This window comes from Antedon bifida, chromosome 3, assembly GCF_963402885.1.
Source record: "Antedon bifida chromosome 3, ecAntBifi1.1, whole genome shotgun sequence".
Taxonomy (NCBI): domain Eukaryota; kingdom Metazoa; phylum Echinodermata; class Crinoidea; order Comatulida; family Antedonidae; genus Antedon; species Antedon bifida.
In genome coordinates this window covers 24,313,405-24,336,298 of record NC_136228.1, presented here as the reverse complement: position 1 = coordinate 24,336,298, position 22,894 = coordinate 24,313,405, and the positions used below count along the sequence as shown (strand labels likewise).

The 22,894-nt window shown below is 32.7% G+C and overlaps 1 protein-coding gene across 2 annotated transcripts in view; it reads right to left on the bottom strand.

Moving 5' to 3' along the window:
* Positions 1 to 22,894, bottom strand: part of LOC144838025 (DENN domain-containing protein 1B-like) — a 71,250-nt gene that overhangs the window by 28,000 nt on the left and 20,356 nt on the right. For both annotated transcript variants that reach the window (XM_078693369.1, XM_078693370.1), the window contains exons 5-13: positions 18,389 to 18,458; positions 17,916 to 18,011; positions 14,891 to 14,947; positions 13,256 to 13,317; positions 13,041 to 13,089; positions 11,831 to 11,977; positions 11,307 to 11,408; positions 11,102 to 11,224; positions 4,961 to 5,162 (exon numbers count right to left, since the gene is read on the bottom strand). In XM_078693369.1, the coding sequence (XP_078549495.1) occupies positions 4,961 to 5,162; positions 11,102 to 11,224; positions 11,307 to 11,408; positions 11,831 to 11,977; positions 13,041 to 13,089; positions 13,256 to 13,317; positions 14,891 to 14,947; positions 17,916 to 18,011; positions 18,389 to 18,458 (908 nt within the window). The remainder of the gene's footprint in view (positions 1 to 4,960; positions 5,163 to 11,101; positions 11,225 to 11,306; positions 11,409 to 11,830; positions 11,978 to 13,040; positions 13,090 to 13,255; positions 13,318 to 14,890; positions 14,948 to 17,915; positions 18,012 to 18,388; positions 18,459 to 22,894) is intronic.

Here is a 22,894-nt window from a genome sequence, read left to right as displayed (position 1 = left end):
ACATAGTTAAAGTTCTTATAAATCGATGTACATGTTTATACAGTTTTGATTTTAGTAATCATTTTACCTGGTTTTACTAAACTGAAAATTAGTTTGTGAACTAGAGAGGTGAATTTTACGTGCAAGAGTCCATTTCCTTGAACAAAATTTTCCTTGCCACAGTCCCCGCCATGGGGGGGGGGGGGGGCCTGTGGCTCAAATACTCAGAGGTTCCCCTTTTTTGCCGACCCCCCTCTCAAAAATGTCTAGATCTGCCCTATGTCGCCCCTGAAACATGTTAAACTGAGGATTTGTCTCATTTCTGTAGCCCCAACAGTAAAACATCATTGTTTTTAGTTGAAAATAATTTATAACAAAATATTTTTTCAGAAAATGAAATTTTTATTATGTGTAAAACCAAATATCATTAAATGTGATGTGAATACAACTAAATGAAACAATGTTTAGAAAATTATATGTAACCCAGGCTACAAAAGTAGGTCAGTCCAAGAAGACGAAGGGTAACCCAGGCCACAAAAGTGTGCCAGTCCAAGGAAAATTGCATTGCAACATTTACACATTCCTACTTCCTTACAAACAGAAAGTTCTGACCAACATACTTTAAGTATGAGCTAATTATTGTAAGGCTAAACTTTTAGCTGATCAAACTCCAAATAAGGAAATAGGGCCAACATCATCTTGCATTAGATAATGGTCCAGGAATGTATTTCGGAAAAACAGGGTGGAGCCAAGACATATAAAAAAGACTGCAGAGTTGGGAAAAATCACAACTCAACTCTAAATCTATTGAGAGCAGTCAGGTCCTCCCTGATACTTTTTGCACGTTCTGAAAGAAGTTGTAGGTATTTACACTTATTCCTTGCTCAACAAATTCAGGTAAGATAACCAACATAAACTTATTATTTTGTAGTGTAAGTAACATAGCTAAGTCCTTTAGTTGTACTTGTTAACTACATATAGGATACTACGTTTATGTTTATCATTGCCTGTTGTTAAATCCAGCAATGAATTTATTATTTTAGATACAACTAATTGATATATTGTAAATATGTACTATTTATTATGTTTGACCACCTTATATCCTATTGATTGTATGTTTATATGTAAGTTAGAGTGTAGTAATAAGACCCTGTCATTATATACTCACTAGGCTATGATTTATTAGCTAATCCTAAATTATCCTTGAATGAAGCCTGTATAGAGAATTCTGTAGTTATAGGAATCAAATACAAAAAGGCTACCGTAGTACACAACTCAACTCTAAATCTATTGAGAGCAGTCAGGTCCTCCCTGATACTTTTTGCACATTCTGAAAGAAGTTGTATTTACACTTATTCCTTGCTCAACAAATTCAGGTTGAGGGAAGATTGCCCAAGTTGGATTCTGTGTGTAAAGTCCACAGCCAGACGAGGGAATCGGTGGAGTGTATAAGCATCAAACTTCGAACGGGTTTACCACACCAAATGGGGACAAGCTCGACCACTGCCAGTTGTCAACAAACTTAAGTTTGACTTGTTATCTAAATCTTTAAGCATACTTAATTATAAGTCGCATATTGTATAATTTGTATTACGATTTAGAATAATAACAATAATAATAACACACAAGTACTGTACTGACAGGTGTTCACACCCATAGCGTACGAGTATCGTTACAACGGAATTGCCTCATTCAGGTTGTTTCTTGTTGCATATTCTTGTGCTCTTATACACGTGTTTCATCATTATTTATTATTATTGCCTAGATCTTAGCCCTACAAAATTAGGACAAAATTTGCCGTAAATAAAACATACGTCAGCATTTATTTTTTTTAAATATAGTAAGCCAAATTTCTGTTTCTATTGTTTTTATTTTGTAGTAAAAAACATTTCCCTCAGGCTCTTGTGTTGTTACGAAAATAAAGCAGGCTTCCTGATGGAGATTGTATTGTGTGTAAAGCATGTGGAGGGAAATTGTGATTAGTCTGTTGAAAATAAACCTAACTTGCTAGTCAAAAAGATACAGCTCCCCTTGTTTACTGAATTTTTAGGAGTTAGGGTGTTTTCAGCATTAAACTTGTCCAGTCTAGTCTGCCTTGTATATACTGTATTATGAATGAGTGCCTTGGTGTCCCACGCTAGTTTTTAGCTTGAATGAATGCGTGAATGGCTCTAGTTAGGCCTAAAAGGGGACGGGATGGTAGTCCCTAAGAAAAAATAATGGTATCAGTTGATACATGTAGTTTGTAATATATACAGTTGTATTTGTAGTCTAGTTAGGATACGATACAGCCTAGGTCAAACCTTGTTTCTCGTCATAACAGGAAACGTTCTGATTGGATACAACGTTGAATTACAGTAGTGTCGTATCTAAAACGGTACTATCAACCGTTTTTTCACTAATACGCTACAAGCGCCATACGACGCATCGTACGCTAATCCCCAACTGTTCAGACACACATTCTTTTAGCGTCGTACGCTAAAACGGTCTAATGCCATGGGTTTGAACCTGGGCTCCTTCACCTATTGTCATTCAATATAGCAATTTGTTAGAGTATAGTATTGAAATGCCAAATCAAAATTAGAAATCTAAATTTGACCTCTGTGACCTTTGACCTCAATTGGTTTATTTCTTATTATAAAACTAACATTAATCACCATATCTCGAAGACGCATGGACATTATTATTTAATTTTGTTGTCAAAATGCTTGGAAGATTTTTATATTAGGGAGGTTTCGCAACCTTACGAATACGATAACGAAAACGGATACGTCATACATTTGTGAAATTTTTGAGCTGATCCCCATTTCATATTCGTAAAGCGTATTCGTGTTGACGAATATCACCAGTCATATTCGTAACTACAAAACGAGTATAGTTTTTGATCTATTTTGCACATTTTGCATTTGAATTAGGAATGATTCATGATTATAATATAATTATAGATTTATTGAAAGTAATTTACTAAAGTAATTTACTAAAATGCCAGGTCAATTTAGATAAATAGCAGTTTTTAAAGTCCTCACTCGCTTTGATGTTACGCTAGGCCTAGGCAGCCAAGCACCAAGCAACACGTACCTGCGCTTCGCTCAAATTTACCGCAGTCATATTTTGGACGCGCCTCAATATTTCGTTGCCATGCGAAACTGATTTTTTTATGGCTTACGAAAACGAATACGTGTGCGTGACGTATCCGTTTTCGTTATCGTATTCGTAAGATTGCGAAACCTCTCTATTAACAAAGTTTTTACAAAAAATTTCCATTAGAAAGAATACAAACACTGAACAAATTAAGGGGGGGGGGGGAAACAACCCGCTTCAACAATTCCATATAAAATGTATTCATTAATTGCATTTCACAGTGATATTTTACTGAAACATGCATTTTGAACAAACACCTGCGTGACAACATACAGTATTTGTCACGCATTAGCAGAAATATATGTGTGATCATTTTTCATCACTATTTGAGAGGAAAATGCAATCAAATTAATTGGTATATTTTAAAAGTATAAACCTGTTATGCGAGTATTCGGTAATAAACACCGCACATTATCAAAAAAAATGTGTAATATCAGGGGAAAGTTACAATCAATTTTTCTGTCGCTCGCCGTGACGAAGGATGGGCTTATATTATGCATGCGTTACGAGATTGCAATTAATAAAAATCCTATGGTCAACAATGACACAGTGACATGATGTTATGTGCATAAGGGGAAACCCCAGGATGCGCTTAATTTTCTTGCCATTGGTTGGTGGATCAGTTCAATTTGTACCCTCCAAATAAAGAAAATTTTAAATAAAATTAATTCAAGAATCAGCATGAAAATAACGTTGAATTACAACAATCTAATATTTGCATCGTTTACCGTACATTATTATTATTGGGGACTTCCTCCTGAGGGGAGGCTGTGGCTCAAATACTTGGTGTCTGAATCACCCCTACCCCCCTCCCCCTAGAAAAATAGTGTAGTATGTCCCGCATTTCAAATCTCTCAGTTTGGTAACTATGCAATTTTGTTGTGGTTTCTTAAACTTAACTGGTAATAACTTTTTGTAGCTTTTTCATATTTGAGAAAATATGAAAAAAATATTTTGATAGCTTTATATTTTTGTTGAGGTCATTAGATGGCACAGGGCAAAACAGATGCTGATTTTTTGCTAAAATGTTTTTTGGTTCAATAAAAGCTATTTATTAAAAAATATTTCACAAAATTCAAATTCCATTGGAAAGATAAGCTTAATAGCTATCCATCAATATCTTGAATAAAATACATATAGTTTTTGTTGAGTTATGAACCCTAACAGGCTTGTGATCAGAGTTGGCAGCCATTTTGGATTCTATCTTGAATTCTCTGAATTATTTTTCCTAAGGGTGTAGGCTAAACTTGGTGTACTACAGTAAGTTGGTAGAGAGGTGGCAATGGGACACCTTAACAAAGTTTTTTGCAACGAAAACGGATACGTCACACATTTGTAAAACTTTTGAGTTGAGTTATTTTATATTTGTAAAGCGTATTCATGTTGACAAATATCACCAGTCATATTCGTAATGACAAAACAAGTATAGTTTTTTATTTAGTTTGCGCACATTTTGCATTTGAATCAGCAATGATTCATGATTATAATATAATTATAGATTTATTGAAAGTAATTACTAAAACTAATTTACTAAAATGCCAGATCAATTTGGATTAATAGCAGTGTTTAAAGTCCTCATTCACTTTGATGTTACGCTAGGCCTAGGCAGCTAAGCAACACGTACCTGCGCTTTGCTAAAATTTACCACAGTCATATTTTGGACAGCACCCTCAATATTTCATTGCCATGCGAAACAGATTTTTACTGGCTTACGAAAATGAATATGTGTGCGTGACGTATCCGTTTTCGTTATCGTAGCCTTGTGAAACCTCTCTAATACATCTTTAAAGTCATTCAAATTGTGCGTGTTCTATATATTCCTTTTATACAACAAACCTACCCTTTTCTGAATTGACGGCACGAATTTCATCTTCAAATATATCTTGGTAACCCTTTCCTGCATTTAAACTGCTTAGCCGATCACCGATGAATTCTTGAAAGTGTTGAGAATGTAGAAGCATTTCCAGGAATGGATGCATGCTACTTGAGCTGCTCTTGACAAACAATTCATTCTGAAATTCCAAGCTATTGCAATCGGTTTCCTAAATAACAAAATAAAATAGTATAAAATTACACATTATTTATTTCTTCAGCATTAAATGAGTACATCAATGATGCAATATTCCACTTGTGTCTGAAGTGTAAACACAACAATATTTTACATATAAAGAATACAATAAGTTATGAAAAATTGTATTGTACATTTAGGGATTTAAGACAGGGTTGAATTCTTGCATGATCAAAAGTAACAGAGAAGTACAGTAGGCCGAGCCCAGTGCTACCAAAACAATTAAATCTCAAGTAACACTCTGAGATGGTATATCACGACTTTCTTTCTGCTGTACTGAGATTGGACGTATTTAATATTAAATTTAACATTTATTGACTTTTAATTCTTCCCTAATGCTTCAATCTATGTATTGGCTAAGAAAGTTGAAATGCTTCTACATTCTCACAAATTACAAGGTTAGAAAGAATATAATGCAACCTGATGTATCTTAAGAGTACGTCAAGGAGAAGTTTTCTATGAAACAAGATTAACCCAGACAAACCTAATGACTTTGAAGGTGTCCAGAAGAAACTTTCTTTTGATCTCATTTGTTTGCAAATGTCTCTTATCACTGTTCTGTTATTGAGAAACACATCCCAATAAACCCTTTAATAAATGAAGACAGTGATAGAATTTGAAGAGCAATTACTTCCTGTGACTTTCAAACCGTGTCACATGAAACAGATCAGAAGAATGGACAGTCTTGGATATTCTAATAATTTAAGCGGCCTGCTATAAATCCCAACATGCATTGTGCAAGGATTGATATTTTAGTTTTTCTTCTATGATTCACCTACTTTTGATAGATAGTGAAGACAAAACAAATGGAAGAATCAAATCAGCAAAAAAAACAGGTTTCCCCCAATTTGTATTAACAGATTCTGGCAAAAATAGAAAGACAATTAATGCATGTTGATATAAAGTTTGTGGTACACCACGTATATTAGTTCTGAAAAAAACTTTTGAGTTTTCTGACGTTTTGATCAATATGCTTTGATCGTCCTCAGGAGTGAGAATGCAGAAAGTCAAGGAAACTTGGAATATAAGTGGAAAAGGGTGGGACTGGTGTGAAAACCAGAAACAATGGCAAGTTCACACACTGGGAGTGATTAAAACTAGCTGTAGAAGAGCATTGTTTCTCATGAACAATAGTGAATGGAAACTAGCTATAGAAGAGCATTATTTCTAATAGGTGTGAAAAGCAAAGTGAGACTCTAAAAACAATAACATTGACTTGAAGAAGAATGTAAACTGGCCAGAAACTATGGCATGGTTTACTGTCGATGAAGATTAAAAAATTAATGATTAATAAATATTGATGGTCAAAAGCTAAATCATGTCAAACATTTGTAAACACCTTGGTGTGATTATTGATGATAATCTCTCTTGGAATAACCATACTGACTATGTAAAAGGTAAGGCACTGCAAGGACTTTACTACGTCAAAAAAGCAAATTCTATTTGACCAAAAAATACTCAATGTACAATGTACAAATCGTTAATTGCTCCCTATTTTGAATACTGCCATGTTGTCTGGGGACGCTCAAACCAACTACAAAGTCACAAACTTAAAGTTATGCAAAACAGAGCTGCCAAAATAATAACTAAGAAGAGTAGAAGTGATTCTAGTAGTGAAGCCTTGCACAGCCTTAACTTTGATAATCTTGAGAAACGTTTGTATAAAAAATAAGCCATCACTATGTTCAAAACTACCAATAATTTAGCACCGACTTACCTAATAAACAGATTTCATATCACAGAAAATCATGACGACACAAGATCTCAAGATCAACTAATGCTACCTAAACCTAGAACGGACTATAAAAACGGAGCCTGTCTTATAGAGGTGCTAAATTATGGAATGAACTAAGTGATGACATAAAAAATGTAAAAACATCTTTTAATTTAAAATAAAATTAAAAAATGTATGACTACCATTATATTTAAGTATACTATAATTCAAATTATATGATGTCAGAAATGTATTTAATATTTTCAATTCAATAAGGTTTATGCAGGAGCATTTATTTATAAGTAATTACTTTTTTAATGTTAATCTTGGTGTTCACTCTTTTGTATGATTTGGATTTTACAAATTTTAAAATTCTAATTCGTTTTACTGTAATTTAATATTAATGTAGGTGTGTAAATTAAGATTTTCAGTTTTTAGTTAAATTCTTATTAATAATTTATTTAATATCTTTAGTATTAAGTTTAATTATTTAAGTAAAAATAGACTTATGCTCTGTTCATTTTGATGTTTATTCTTTTGTAAATTTGGCTTTTACAATCTATTGTAAAATTCTAATTCATTCTAATTAAGTGTAAATTAAGATAAACTCTTGTTGTTAATTGTTTAATTGTTAAATTTGATTTGTGTATAATGTCTTACAGCCTTGTTGAAAAACACCATTGAGGTGAACAAGTGTTACCGTGATTAAATAAAGTTTTATTATTATTATTATTATTCTTGTTGAATAATGATAGCCAAATGTCACTGATAACAAATTCAATATCTTGATGAACAGTGTTTTTGTTTGTAAATTTCAATAGCTTCCCTGGTTCATCTGGAATGCCAAGAAGGAACGGTAGCAATTAGTTCAGCATCTTTCCAATTAACTCGGTGTTGTTGTTTGTGAAAATGCATAACTATTGATGATTTGTCTTGCTCTCTTTTTAATTTTAATGCAGCAAGTAGACAACGGCTGGTATGATTCCTACAAAACTAAGCCTAGCTAGGCTTAGGCCTAAAGACCGTCCACGAGAGGACATTTACCGGGAGCTACAAGGTAGTACGAATTAATTGATTCTCTCTTCATAATTTACCATAAAACGTACATTTAAGACAAGGAATGACCTGGTTTAATGTTTTGAAAGTAATATATATGCATTATTTTTACAAAACGTCAACAATTGTAGGGAATGGGTCTTTAATTTCTTGAATTGTGTGGAGTCCTTGCTAGCAAAAGCAGCTTGCCTAAAAAATCTCTAATGCAGTTTGTTACTCAGGGTCTTTCAGCAGTGTATTGTATCACAGATTCTTAGTGTAATTGATTTGGAATTAGCATTACACTGTGTACCATTAGCCAAACAAACAATATACAGGTATAGCTTCATATCATGGTGAAAAACATTATTATTATTATTATTATTATTATAAGAGATTAGCATAAGGACTAAACTTTTCACCAGGTATATTTCAGGCCAAGATTAAAAAAAAAACAAACAGAATTCTGTATCGCCCATATTTGCTCATAAGCAGCACCTTGTTTCCATTTCACAAGCCTTAAAATCAAATGGTTTTAGAATTTGTCCAGAAATGTAAGTTATTTAAGAATAAAGTGCAATATATGGGACACACCATCCTGATTAATTCTTCAGGACACACATGTATCACACCATTGGGCGACAGGTGTGCAGCTATCCAGAATTTGCCAGCCCACATACCCATAAAGTAACTAAACGATGTAATGGTGCAGTAAATTATGTATCCCATTTTTTGCCTCAAATACAATCTATGTTATGCCCGTTACATACACTCGCATATAACGGCGAAAATGTGTTTGGTCTACTGAACACCAGAAAGCATTTGATGAAATTAAGCAATTAATACTACTCTTCAAATACCTAGAAAAGAAAGTAGATTTACGCTATATAGTGACACTTCAAGAACCGCAACAGGTTCGTATTTAACACAAACAGTAGACGGCAAAGAACACATAATAGGTTATTATTCTAAAATCTTACCACAAGCCTGCCAACGATATAGCGTCACAAAACTAGAGTTATTCGGACTTTACATAATGTTTCAGCATTTCGACACTTACTAAAGGGTTGCGAATTGATTCGTAGACCACTCAGCAATTGTAAAAAAATTGATCAAGTTGTACCCATTGAATTTAATATTACAGAGACTGAAACTCTTAACCCGATTACAAACACATCTACTAGCAGACCAGAAACAAGGTCTTGCGCTAAGAAAATGGGAATTAATATACCTGACCTAGTACATAAACCCAAACCAGTACAAACACCCGTCATTAATCAAAACCCAGTGACAGCAAACACGCGACCTAACGCTACACCACAGAAAATCACGTGACAACAAACAAACCCCAGGACACATCGATCACCTACCTATCGTAACGCCACCCCCAATACGTAATGTAAACATTTGACAGCCTTAAGAGGAAAGACTAGTAGATAAAACAAAGCAACGATACTACACATCGAAAAATACCAGTTGAATTGTATACATTACCCAAACCACTAGTACCTAACAGAATTTAAGTCAGCACACATCCAAAAACAACAAGACTTAGATAAATTAATGGATGTTATTCAGAAAGATAATTAGAGATTATAACCCCACCCTGTAGATGTTTAACAATTACATGTTGAACAAGAAAGCCAGTTTACTATTATTTAGCTCATGATATCTTTCCAGCTGATAAGAAAGCAGCTCGTGCAGTTCAGAATAAGTCAGAGCAGTACATATTGTGTAAGTTTACTATTTCATTTTTTTTTTTTTCTAACATTTAGTCGTGGTCTAATCTTTTCATTTCCATTCCATAGTACACACGCATGATTGCTCATGCTGGTAGGAGCTAGATAAATCCCCAAACGGAAGGCTAAATGACTTAGACTGTGTTCAAAACAATGATTTAGAAAAGGATCTTAGAAGTCTAGCCCAGGCAGAACAGCCACGCACAATCCATTCTGTAGGCATGAGGAGACCAAGTAATGCTAATAAAAGTAGTGCCAATGGTGGTGAAAAAGAAAACATGTTTGGGATGTGGCAAGTCGTACTCTCACAAACAATGCCTAAAATCATGCCCAGCATTTGGAATAAAATGCCATGACTGCGGAAAAACAAACCACTTCACAAAACAGTACAAACGGAAATTCGCTAACAAAGTAAGTTGTAATGAACATTATGTAAAAAAAAAAATAGTAACCCACCCAAACTTTTCCGGTCAGCAAATCATAGCAAAATAATAAAACAGTACGAATAAATAAATTTGTTTGAACTCTAAACTTTATTTTATAAACTCAAAAACACTCAATCCTCCCCCACTCCCGAGATCAACATACATTATCTCCTTATTTTCAAAATAAATTTTTCAATTTAAATTGTTATATGATTTTCGATCTATGTTAATATGCGAAATTCATAAAATCGCCCATAACTTATGCTGCGCGACTCTAAAGTCATAAAACGAAGTTTCCTGCACATCTACAGTTAGAGGTCAATCTTCTGACAAAGATATACAATCTTATGTTGACAAGGATTAGAGATACAGCTGAAACAAAACTTTGGGAAAGAAAGAAGAAGAGAGATCGTGACAATAAATTAGGGGTTATCTGCCAAGTGCGGATAACCAAAGAATCGGCAAATACCATAAAAAACAAGCACGAATGTGCGATACTCAGGGTACAGCAAAAGAAGCTGTAATGACGTCATAAGACCAGATGTAACGTCACATACATATCAATAACCTCGCTACAGAATACGGCTATACGGTACCATCTTCGAGACGCGATATGGCTGCATCCGGTTTGAAATTAAAAAATCCGGCTCTATAGCTTTGAGGACATGTCCCTGTAGTATATTCATGCCAAATCCCAGCTCAATACTACAACGAATAAGGGAGGAGTAGTACTTTATAAATCGCACTTTTTACTCAATAGTGTCCAGATGGAAGAAGAAGAAGAGGAGAAGATGAGAGAGTACTAGACTCGGGTACCCCAAGTAAAAACGGTACAGAGAGAGAACAGAGAGGTGGTCACAGCTTGCTGAGAGCTGTCACAAATATATAAATGCTATAATGAAAATGTAAATATAAAATGAAATAATGCAGAATTGATGGTCCATACCATTTCGTAATAGGAGTGTTCAAAAAGAATAACAGTTATAAATAATAAAAATACCTTTGGCTTTATTGCTGCCCTATAGTTGCCAATGATTGGCACCAGGGCCTTCATAAATGAGCGAGCTATGCCATCACCAAGTTGAGTTGCATTGTTTTTCAAATTTCGTTTCAGTTGGTTTACCTTTAAAAAAATATAGTATGTAAATTCTTTTGGCTATTACGTAGGCGCAGTTACAAAATTAAAGTTACAAAATTGTACTTACGACATCCGATGGTAATTTGTCAAGATCATTGTATGGACTTTCAAAATCATTGATATCAGCATCAAGTACAAGTACCTCATCTAGAGGCATTTTTTTAACTTTCTATATTTCAGAAAAGATAACATACAGTAACATGAGAAAATTGGTTATTATTAAACACCTTGCTATTTGATTTCTTAATTAGATATAATGTGCCATTCAGTTTTACTTTGCCTTTACTTTAGTTATCTATAACTGAACTCAACATCCAAAATATGAGCACTTTTGAATTGACTAATCTTTGACATTGATTTTCTATGAAAGCAGCAGAATAATTTAGTAAAACTTTACATTAGAACAGTAGCTTATTATAAAACAATTATTTTTTTGCATTCACTATTTGTATAATAAAATGAAATGGTTTTTACATTCCTTTTTACAAAATTTTAATAAGTACAATTCTGGGCATAATGCAGGATAATCCAAATAAGACCAATGCCCAGATGCAAAAGTCAATTATCAAATCAATACAAAATGGTGCTTACCTGCATAAGTGATGAATGTACCCCTATGAGGTATGGCATTGGGGCGCAACAGTAATCCAGTAAATGTGGAGGCATAACGGGTATAAATATGTGTTGCCAATGTAAAGGATATATCAACTGAGCTGCACCATGAATACAGGCAGTAAGCTATTTGAAAATAGTAAAAAAACACCAAATTAATTTTAGTAGTTATTAACAATGTTGTCATGACGTGTGAATAGCGCTTTAAATAATACATAGCCCCTGTGAATATGTGAATGTGATTGATCAAAATGTCATCTCATGAATACCATTTTAAGAATAGTAAACGTTATATTTCTCGAGAACATGTTAATAGACTGAGTAATTTTCGTGTAATTCATGTGCCCCTGTCATTAGACATACAAAATCAAGTTAAATCTTAAGGACTGCTATGTTGACCAAGTATAAATTCTGCCGTTACTAGACGAATAAAAATGCTACATATATTGGGTTTCAAACTTGCGATATCTAGATCGAAAGACATTACTCTAACCATTGTGCCATCGAAAAACTATTTCGCTTAATGCCCCTTTCCAACATTTGCTACGAATAAAAACTTCCTGTTTGATGTAACTTCAAATGAACAAGAAGCTGTCACAACAACACAGAGACTGTGATACAATGCAGTTTTAACGGACAACAAATTCACCGCTATAAGTATAAACCAGTACAAATTTTTGAACATTATGTGAGTTGCGTTAGCAATCAACGCTTCATTTAAGATGACTGTATCAACCTCATTAATTGCAATTTTGACACAGCCCCTTAAAGAATTAGGCAATTATTAACTTCCATGAGCAGTATATAACCAGGAATGTAATTGTGCTGGTTGGGTCGCCCTGCCTAAAAGTTTCTGCCCGGTCTAAAGCTGATTTTAATGCACATTTGTGTAAAAATATCATATGCCAATTAATAGCTTAAATAGCTCCCTCATGATGAACGATGACCCCGATGATGAACGATGACCCCAATTTAACTTACTATGGAAGCTAATGAGTTACAGATATGAATTAATGTACAATTTTGTGACATCATCATATGGCCACCCAAATATAAAAAATAGGATTTTTGTTCTCTTTTGCCATAGCTCATTACATTTAGTTTGCAAAAGTAATCTCGAAAAGAAATCCATCCAAGAGTCCTAAAAAATGGGCTTCTTTTCGAGATTCTATTGTTCTGAAGTACTTACCAAACTTAAACGTTTTGAAGTTATAAGAACTCTTCTTTCATACAATAAACTATGGTTTGGAAGAAGAATAAAACTATAACTCATATATTTGTGTTGTCTAATAGTTTAAAACAAAAAACCTACAGTATGTGGCCCAAAAATTGAATTAAAATATTAATAATTAACAAAATTTAATTATTACTTCATTTATATGCTAATAAAAAAATACTACTTACCTCGCAAATATATGCATCATAATCACTGGATCAATTGCGTTGAAATATTCAGTTATATTTCTCTGTAGAAGCAATGACAAAAAGCATTATAAAAACAATTGGTTTCTATTTATATTTAGGTGGCCATAATGTCTTAGTGCTGAGTGTGACAGGCTAATTGCACTACAACCTTGTGAATGTGAGTTTGGTGTAATGGTTATATATCCAGCCTTACACAGTTGAGATTCCTGTTTCAATTCCTGCTGAAGATCTTTAATTTTTCATAATCATTATTATTTTTATTCCTAATAATATTTTATCTTTTAATTTTTTTTACTATGAACCATTACAGTAAGACTGCTCAGTAACAGATCGTCAGTGGTCCAGAATTGGTATCCTGGTCCAGATTTCCTCCAAAACGTAATGGAGTGGTCCTTGACACCATATCTATCTTTTTCAAAGTTTTCAATTTTGTAAAGATCTGGCAATAACTTTTTGAGTAATCCTGCTAACAATGTGATTGACTACATAAACTCCTTGACGGAGGTAAATATGACAATTCGGCACTCTATTGCTTCTGTATTTTACTGTTTCATTATGTTTTTAATAAATAAAGATATATATTTTAAATATTTCTTTTATTAAATTTTTCCTATTGACTAATTATACACATATGTATTGACAGTATTTATCGTTATGAGTGTCTATATAAATCATTATAATGATTTATCCAAAGTCCAAAGTTCTCAGGAAACAACTTATTATCAATTCTAAATTCATATGAATTAAAGAGAGAAAATCACTTCAATCATATTAAATTGAATATTTATTATTCCCCATGTTTATAGAACAGTAGTTAATTATTATATAACACCTAAATAATTTCCTGTCATTTGATTGGACGTTTGTGGGTCACAACGGCATGCAATAGTACGCACTATTGAACTATTTAGAAAAAGAAATAATGAATGTTTTTATTTGTGAAAATATGGTACAAATAATGTCATTCGTTGAATAATGAAAGGTTACCTCGTGCCATTATTTGTACCATTTAACTCAAAAACATTTATTGTTTGTATAATATTTAAACTAGCAGTAACCTGTGCTTCGCACGAATCATTTTGTTTGTGTGTGTTGTTTCATTTACATTCTTTTTTATTTCAATGGTTTTGATATTTTGCAATTTTTTTGTGTGTGGGAGATTTGTTACCTATTTGCTGCGGTACTTGTCTTAATAATAATTTGCTAGACTAGTAAACCACTACTTTTATCTTGTTGTTGTGGCTGTGCTGTCTCTTGTTGTGATTATCGATGTTGGGAACGACAACGATATTATAATTATTAATAAAATACAATCAGTGTGGTTCAAAACATACAACTTACAATGTGTTAATTAGGCAAACAGAAGCATTGATGTGGGTTCGATTGGTCTGCTTTTATTCTGGTTTTTTTTCAAAATGTTTTGTTGTTTTTAGTTTCAAGGTTAGTATTTTTCATGGTTTTCATATGCACCTTGAGCACTTTGAGGATATGTGCGCTTTATAAATCTTATTACCTTATGTTATCTTTAACTCGTCCAAAGTGACAAGTTCAAATCTAATTTGTAAATATAAAGGTAAAATGATTATAAAATTGTAATTTTCTTTCATTACTTACATTTTCTGGTACTTTTGGTAGACTATTTGGATCAGGAACTTTTAAAGTGTGAAGATCCTAAAACATAAAGAAAATTTGACAGTGGTATGTACATCAGTATAAAAAAAGTTTAGAATTCAAACAAATGAATAAAACTACACAATGTTATAAATTAACTAGATTTGAACTCGTCACTATGAACGAGTTAGGTTATCCGCCGCGCAAACGCCACGTGCATGTCATACAGTACGCTAGAATATTGCGCACACAAAAACGATTATGCCATTGTGACCTGAAAACATTTTTAGTGTGCCCTCTATTTTGTGTCATGTCTAAGTATATACAGAAAACACTATATACTGTATACGTACTACATACAGTGCAGAATAGGTGAAAATACGACTTTTATAATTTAACTGGCCATATGATGACGTCACAACATCCGATGAGCAAAATTTCTACATGAATTTGTATCTACAATTCAACAGCTTCCAGAAAATATTTTAATCATGAGTATCACTTTTCATTCTGAGGAGCTATAACATATTGAAATTTACTGTAATGATGAAAATAAGCGATTCACGCTTTTGCACATGATGACGTCATAAACATTTTTTAAATGGTAAATCATGCGAAAGATAATTGATTGACCTAGACAATATCAAAATATGGGGGAAAATGGAATACAGATAAGTGGAGATGCGCTCTATTAAATGTGATGAGTTATGACAAAAGAGAAAAAATCCTATATTCGAGTGGCCATACGATGACGTCGCAATGTCCGGTTAGCCATATTGATGCATGATCCGATATCTACAACTCATCAACTTCCAGAATATGTAATAAAAATAAAGTTCACCATGTTTAGAATCTATGACTGTTTAAAAAAGGGCATAATTTTGAAGAATTTTTGAGTTTTTTCATCAAAAAGCACACGAATTGTCTAATTCGAAGTGCTCGTATGAAGTGCTCTTATGACGTGATTGTAAGTCGAAATTGTTTAAAAGTTTGTAAAATTACTAGAAAAGGCTGGAAAAACATAATTCACATGGAAAAAAGATGTTTTTAGCGCTATGTGCGCACCACGCGCGTACACATTTGGGAGCTCGTAGAAATATTGACATGCTTAAAATGAACGTGTGCGCGTAACGATCTATGAAACATGCAATTCACGCGTAGTTACTTTACGCGACCATATTTTCATTAAACCAAAGTTTGTTGCACAACTACATAAGTGCATCTGCTGGCCAAGTTGCAACATAACTGCTACCGCCGTTTTTTAGATCTGCTGCGAACAAAAAATGAGCAGAAAAAATGAAATCTTTGACAATAACAATAGCGATAGCCTAAAAAGATCCTGACAATAACAAGGGGTTATCCGCCAATTATACATATTGTATTTATTCTTTATTTCAGACATCAATTATAGACAAGAAATGAAATATTGCCCGTTAGTATTACGCACATACTATGTATATCCTCTTGCAATTTTATTGGTTGATATTGGGCCATATATTATTTTCTGTTCTATATATAAATTTATGTAAGGGCAAAATTTGGTAAATCGCGTGTTTACTCGATGGTATATAAAGTTGGTTCGTACTTCCGGTACTGATTTTAACCACCTGATGTAACCCTGTTTACTAATTAAATTGAGTTTGATAAATAGTTATTGACAATTAAAACGAATTTAGGTTCAAAGATTTGCCTCAAATAGGGGCGTTTTCCGATAGTGGTATACACTGTCTAATAGATGTCCATCTTGAAAAATACCCACACACAATAATATGAGGATGCTTCACATTTACCTATCTCCTTCTACGATAAATGTTTTTAATAGCTGAAAACCGGTTGAATAGCTCAAGTACATCATCAGATTTGCATTGTCCATGCTTCTAAAGGCGATGACAATGGTGTTTACTAACCCTACGATCAACGCATAAATAATTATCATATACATCGTAGGCTACGAACAATACTTCGTAGGCTACGATCTACCGATGCGTAGGTTATGAAAGGTTACGCATAGATACGAAGCAGTAATTTCTTTCTGTACTGTAAGAAGAATAGATTTTGTGTGAATATAACCCGTGGCGCATCAGGAAAAGTGCCCAAAATCTGTGTAACCTAAAATAATTGCATTCTTCTGGGCAGAATTTTTATGTGCTCAGAAATTGATTGAAACGACCTATAAATTACTCAAAGAGCCGGGATCCCCCGACCGGGGGCCTTTGGCGGCCCCCTGGCCCCCAGCCTAAGGTTGTTTGCTTCGCTCGCAAAGTATTTCATTTTTATATGGTCTCCCACTATTAAAAACGGATCTGCGTCGTTGGTGGAAGGGGGGTTAGTTGTTATTTAATTATTATGAGTCATCATAAAAATTTGATAGTGCTACCAAGTGAAAAGGTTAATTTGCAGCCCTGCTAATACCAGTAGATGTACAGTAGTGTACAACACATATATATTATATGTAATATTGCAAGACATTTTTGTAAGAAAACAATCCATGTTTGATACCAATTTTATAAATATGAAGATACCACTCCATCATAAAATAATGAGACAGGAATGTGGCATACCTTGCAATACAGACATGTACATGTAATACATTCAAGTCTAAAGTTTATTTTTCATTTTAAAATTCTCATGATGGCAATTATATTTGGCTACAGATTACATTGTGTTTGACTGTATTCATTCGCTCTGTGTTCATTTTTACAATTTCCATCTTTTAACAACAATTGAGTGTGCTATTGAATTGAAGGTCAGCTTTTGTAAAAATTTACACTACCTGTAGTAGTATGCGTCAGTTCTCACAACCAAAAGTAGGAGGTGGGCTTATACCTGAAGGTGGACTTATATCATTAAAGTCAGTATGGTAATACCGTATAAAACTGAGTATAGAATGTTAAGTTTAGGACCATGCAAACTGGTTACGAAAATTATAAAAATTTAAAATTGGTGCTCTAATTTGTATGGCTATTGATTTCAGAATGTAAAAAAAAGGTGTTATTTGCCAGTTTGAAAGACACAAAAACTGCCTTACCAGAAGATAGTCGGCTTCTACCATTGAAATCACATGCTCTGGAGCTGGTATATGCAACTCATACAATTCTTTAAGCACTAAATTTACATCATTCACCTGTAAAAAACAGAATTTATATTTATATTTTAATCTTATTATCAATAGATCGATTGCACATAATGTCACTAATCCCATCGGTTTTTTTCGGTTTGCCTTTTTGGTGAGAAGAAAAACCAAAACAAAACGAAAAAAGCATTGCAATGTACAGGAGGTAATTTTTCATATTGTATTGTATTTTGTAAGAATTAAGCATCAAATATAAAAAAGATAGATGAATAGAAATACTTTTAAGTTAATGATACTCAATTTTAATACTATGTTTATCCTTGCACTTTGCAAAGGATGGTTGTAAAAAATAGGTTAATATGATTTTAATGGAAAAAAAATATTCTACTTTGATTAATTGATCAGATAAATAAGATAAACTAACAAACCTTTGCCTTATTATGTAATTCAGCAAGAGTATTCAAAATTTTGTAGAAAATTTCAAACCATGGTAAGTAACTAGAAAATATAAATATTGAAAACAAATTATAAACTTGATTGATTCTAACACACTTCATATTTTCAGCAGGGACTATTGTAGCAAAACATGTGATGTAAAAATGCTTTTTTTCTTTTAAATTATGGTTTTTGTTTTTCATCAAAAGTCATCAGACATTATAAATAGTTAATACAAAATTAAATTATAAACTAGATTTGAACTCGTCACTTCGACGAGTTCGAGTTATCCGTGCAAACACAACATGCACGTATGGTAAAGTATATGAACGCCGACAATTATTATGCCATCCTATGACATGAATTGAATAATGTTTACAGTGCTGAATTGTACCTATTTTGTGTCATACAGCATATTACAGTATTTACAGAATACACTGTATATGTTATATACAGTGTAGCATAGATGAAATTACAAGACCCATTTTTTAAATCCAGTTATTAACACGATGACGTCATCAAATTGACATATAAAGATAACTATTTAAGAAGATCGAAGAAGATTATCTAAATAATTACAATAATCAAAATTTGAAGAATTTTGGGTACGTAAAAGTGAGATGCGCTCTCTTTTAAACGCGATGAACTTTTATGAAAGAGATGAAAATGTGACTTTTTGAATTCAACTGGCCATATGATGACATCATGACATCAGATAGACAAAGTTTGTATATGAATTCATATCTACAATTCAACAGCTTCCATAATAAGTTTTAATCACGTGGGTCACTTTTCATTTCGATGAGCTATAAGTATAACAGATTAAAATATACTGTACAGATGAAACTAGGTAACTCATGTTATTATAATTTGTTAATATGATGACGTAATAAAAACTTAAATTTTTTTAACGCATGTGAAATAGAATTGATTTAGCAAGAACATATTAAAATCTATGAGAAAATAGGGAACGCATTAGTGCGATGCGCTTTATTAAATGGGATTTAACTAGTACAAAAGAGAAAAAAAATCTATTTTAAAAATTCAAGTGGCCATATGGTGACATCAGAACATCCTGTAGGTATAAATTGTACATGAATTGATATCTACAACTCATCAGCTTCCATAATACATTAAAAAAAATGGGGGTAACCTGCCATCCTGAAGAGCTATAACTGATTAACAATAGGTATATTTTTGCACAAATTTGCATTAAATTACCTATTCTTTAGCACACGATTATTTTTAACGTGCACGTGCGTCTTTATTTTGCAATTAAAGTTCATCAAAATGAATGAAATCTACTACAGAAGGTATGAAAAATCAATTGCAAAAACCATTTTTCAATGCTATGTACGAGCTGTGCGCACATGTGCGTGCGCAAAACGCAACAAATTTATACAATATTTAAATGCATGTAATCGCGGATAACTAAATAGATTTGAACTCGTCAAATCATAACATGCACATGCTATTTATTAGGCTTAGTCTACAGTAGGCTGCACTACAACGATTGTACAAACAGCATAGCATCGATCAAAACCGTTTTTCGTCAACAGTTGACGGTATTGGCATTATAAACGGTTTAGTTTTTTATTTTACACTACTCACGTTTAACTGTTTGAAAATGATGACCTTTTCAAATAAAAAAGTTCATTTGTCTGAAGGAGAATGTTTTGAGTAATAACATTATTGAACTTGGAAGAAAATTGATAACATTTATGCGATATGCACGCTATTGAATGTGACAAACTGTGTCGAAAGAGATAAAAATCCAATTTTTAAAATTCAGATGGCCATATGATGACGTCATAACATCCAAGAGGTAAATATTCAGCAACATATCTGCTTAAAATAACATATTAAGTTTTAAAAATTGGGGTCACCGTTGATCCTGAGGAGTTATAAAATCTATATATTAATGCTACTAAATTTTTTGCATTTTGGTACAAATACCATGCCAGGCCGCCAAAAAACAGTCTTTAGTCAACCGTATCGAATGATCGCGTCGTTGAAGTTTTAATTAATTACACCTATTCTTTGAACATTTCTGTAAATCACGGTTTGGCTTAGTGAGTAAAATGCTATGGCCATTGATATCAATGCTTAGTATGTTCGAGTTCGAATCTGCGACAGATGTAATTATTGAGTATAACCGCTTAAAGCTAAAAATCAAAACTAGACCACAATGTAATTACAAAACTAGCAAAAAAGATACGAAACCTCACCAAAAATATACCAAAAATGTAAAAGTTTGTGTCTGAGCACATCATCTAATTTCAACTACTTTTTGTGTTGATTTCAGAGTCCGTAAGTATTATTATTATTCCAATACTTCACATCTTAATTGATAACTTAACAATTCATATTTATCATTAAAATGTTTTAATCTGCCAACTGATTAATTGACTTCAATGTGCATGTCCCTCTCATTAATATTCACATAGCACAAAGTCCCATATCCAGTATTGCTTTCATTTTGTAGCTTACAGATATTTCAAAGTAAAGGAATTACTCCGTGTATAACAAAATCAATGGCTGTAAATAGTTCTGAATTGTATTCTTGACAATTTGTTTGTTTTTAAAAAAAATAATTTGTCAGGGCACATATACTTAGACAAACCGTGCGGAGCACGGGTTACTGGTAGACCACAATTTAATTACAAAAGTAGTAAGTAGGTAAACAAATCTCCCATACAAAAAAAAAAATTGCAAAACATCAAAACCAGTGAAATAAAAATAAAATGAACTAGAATTTAATTCGTCACTTTGACGAATTATAGGTGATCATTTTTATCATTTTATTGGCATTAATTGATTAATTAATTACTGAAATTATTTTTTTTAAACATGCATGTACGTTAACATACGATCAGAAAATGATGATGTATTCCATCCTATTATATGTTTATAGTGTTGAGTTGTGCCTATTATATGCCATATACAATATGTACAGTATATACTGTATATCTATATACAGTGTAGCATAGGTGAAATTACGGGACACATATCATGTTCTAATTTTTTGGTATGATGGAATTATCAAAATAAACTCGAAGATGACAATTTCGAAAGATAATGAATTGAGCAAATAAATATAAGAATTGGAAGAGAATTTGATACGTAGAAGCGCAATGCGCGCTCTTTGAAATTTGTATAACTTTGACAAAAGAAATTTAAAAACTACTTTTTAACTTCAACTGGCTATATGAAAACATCACAACATTTGATTGGCTTAATTTTTATATGAATTCATATCTACATTTCATCAGCTTTCATAATAATTTATAATTTTCAAGGTCACATTTAATTCTGAAGAGCTGTAAGATATTCAAATGTATGGTGTAGGTGAAATTACACGACCTAGGTTATTCAAGGTTTTATGCGTGATGACGTCATTAAAATGAAAACGCTGACCACTCATAGAAAGATAAATAATTAAGCAAGCACATACTGAAATTTGTGCAAAATTCGAGCACAAATAACCGAGATACGCTCTGTTGAATGTGATAATCTACACAAAAAGATAAAAAATCCTAATTTTTAAATTCAAGTGGCCATTTGATGACGTCACAATATTTTGTACATCAAATGTGTACATGAATTCATATCTACAACTCAATAGCTTCCTGAATAAGTTAAAAAACTTAGGGGTCATCGTGCATTCTGAAGAGTTATTTTCATTTTAAAAAAGACATATTTTTCACCATTTTCAGAACTTTTGTGAAATTAATGTGCGCATTTTGTCTTTTTTAACGTGCTCGTATACCGTTATTTTAAGTCGGAATGGACTCAAGATCGGTGAATGTACTAAGAATTGTGAGTAGAATGTGATTTATACATCAAATTTCATTTTTTACGCCTTCTAAGAATCGCGTACGCAAAAACGTGTTTTTGCGCAGTAATTTTTTGAAACACGCAAATGGCCTAATTCATGCTCTAAATTGATCAAAACTTAATTTTAAGCTTTTTAAAATCTTTGCGCGCGATTTCACGTGCATGACCTTGAGATGCGCAAGTTTTTATTTGTTAATATTTTTTACCTTAACCTGAAATTTACGTGTAGTGGATTTCATAAATATGTGATAATGAATTATGGACATATGATTGATAATGTGATTTCACAAAATGGCGTATACGTGACGTCACGGATGAGTGATCACGCTGAAAAGCTTATTATGGCTAAGTTAAAGTATTTGAAAGACATTGTGAAATTTTTGTGATCATTGTTATTCAACTTTTTGAGATAATTGTTAAACAAAAAGTGTACAGAAAGAAGAATAATAATAATATTTTGTACAATAACAATAGGTGATCATTTTATTCTAAATGATCACCTAATAAACTTAACAATTCGTGTTTCCGTGGCAATGTCTTTTTCATTCAATAATGTATCAAATAATTAATACACCACGAAAAACACCAAAAATAATATAGTTTGACATTTTATACTTACTTACTTACTTATTCGTTATGTGTTTGCGCGCACATCTAATTCA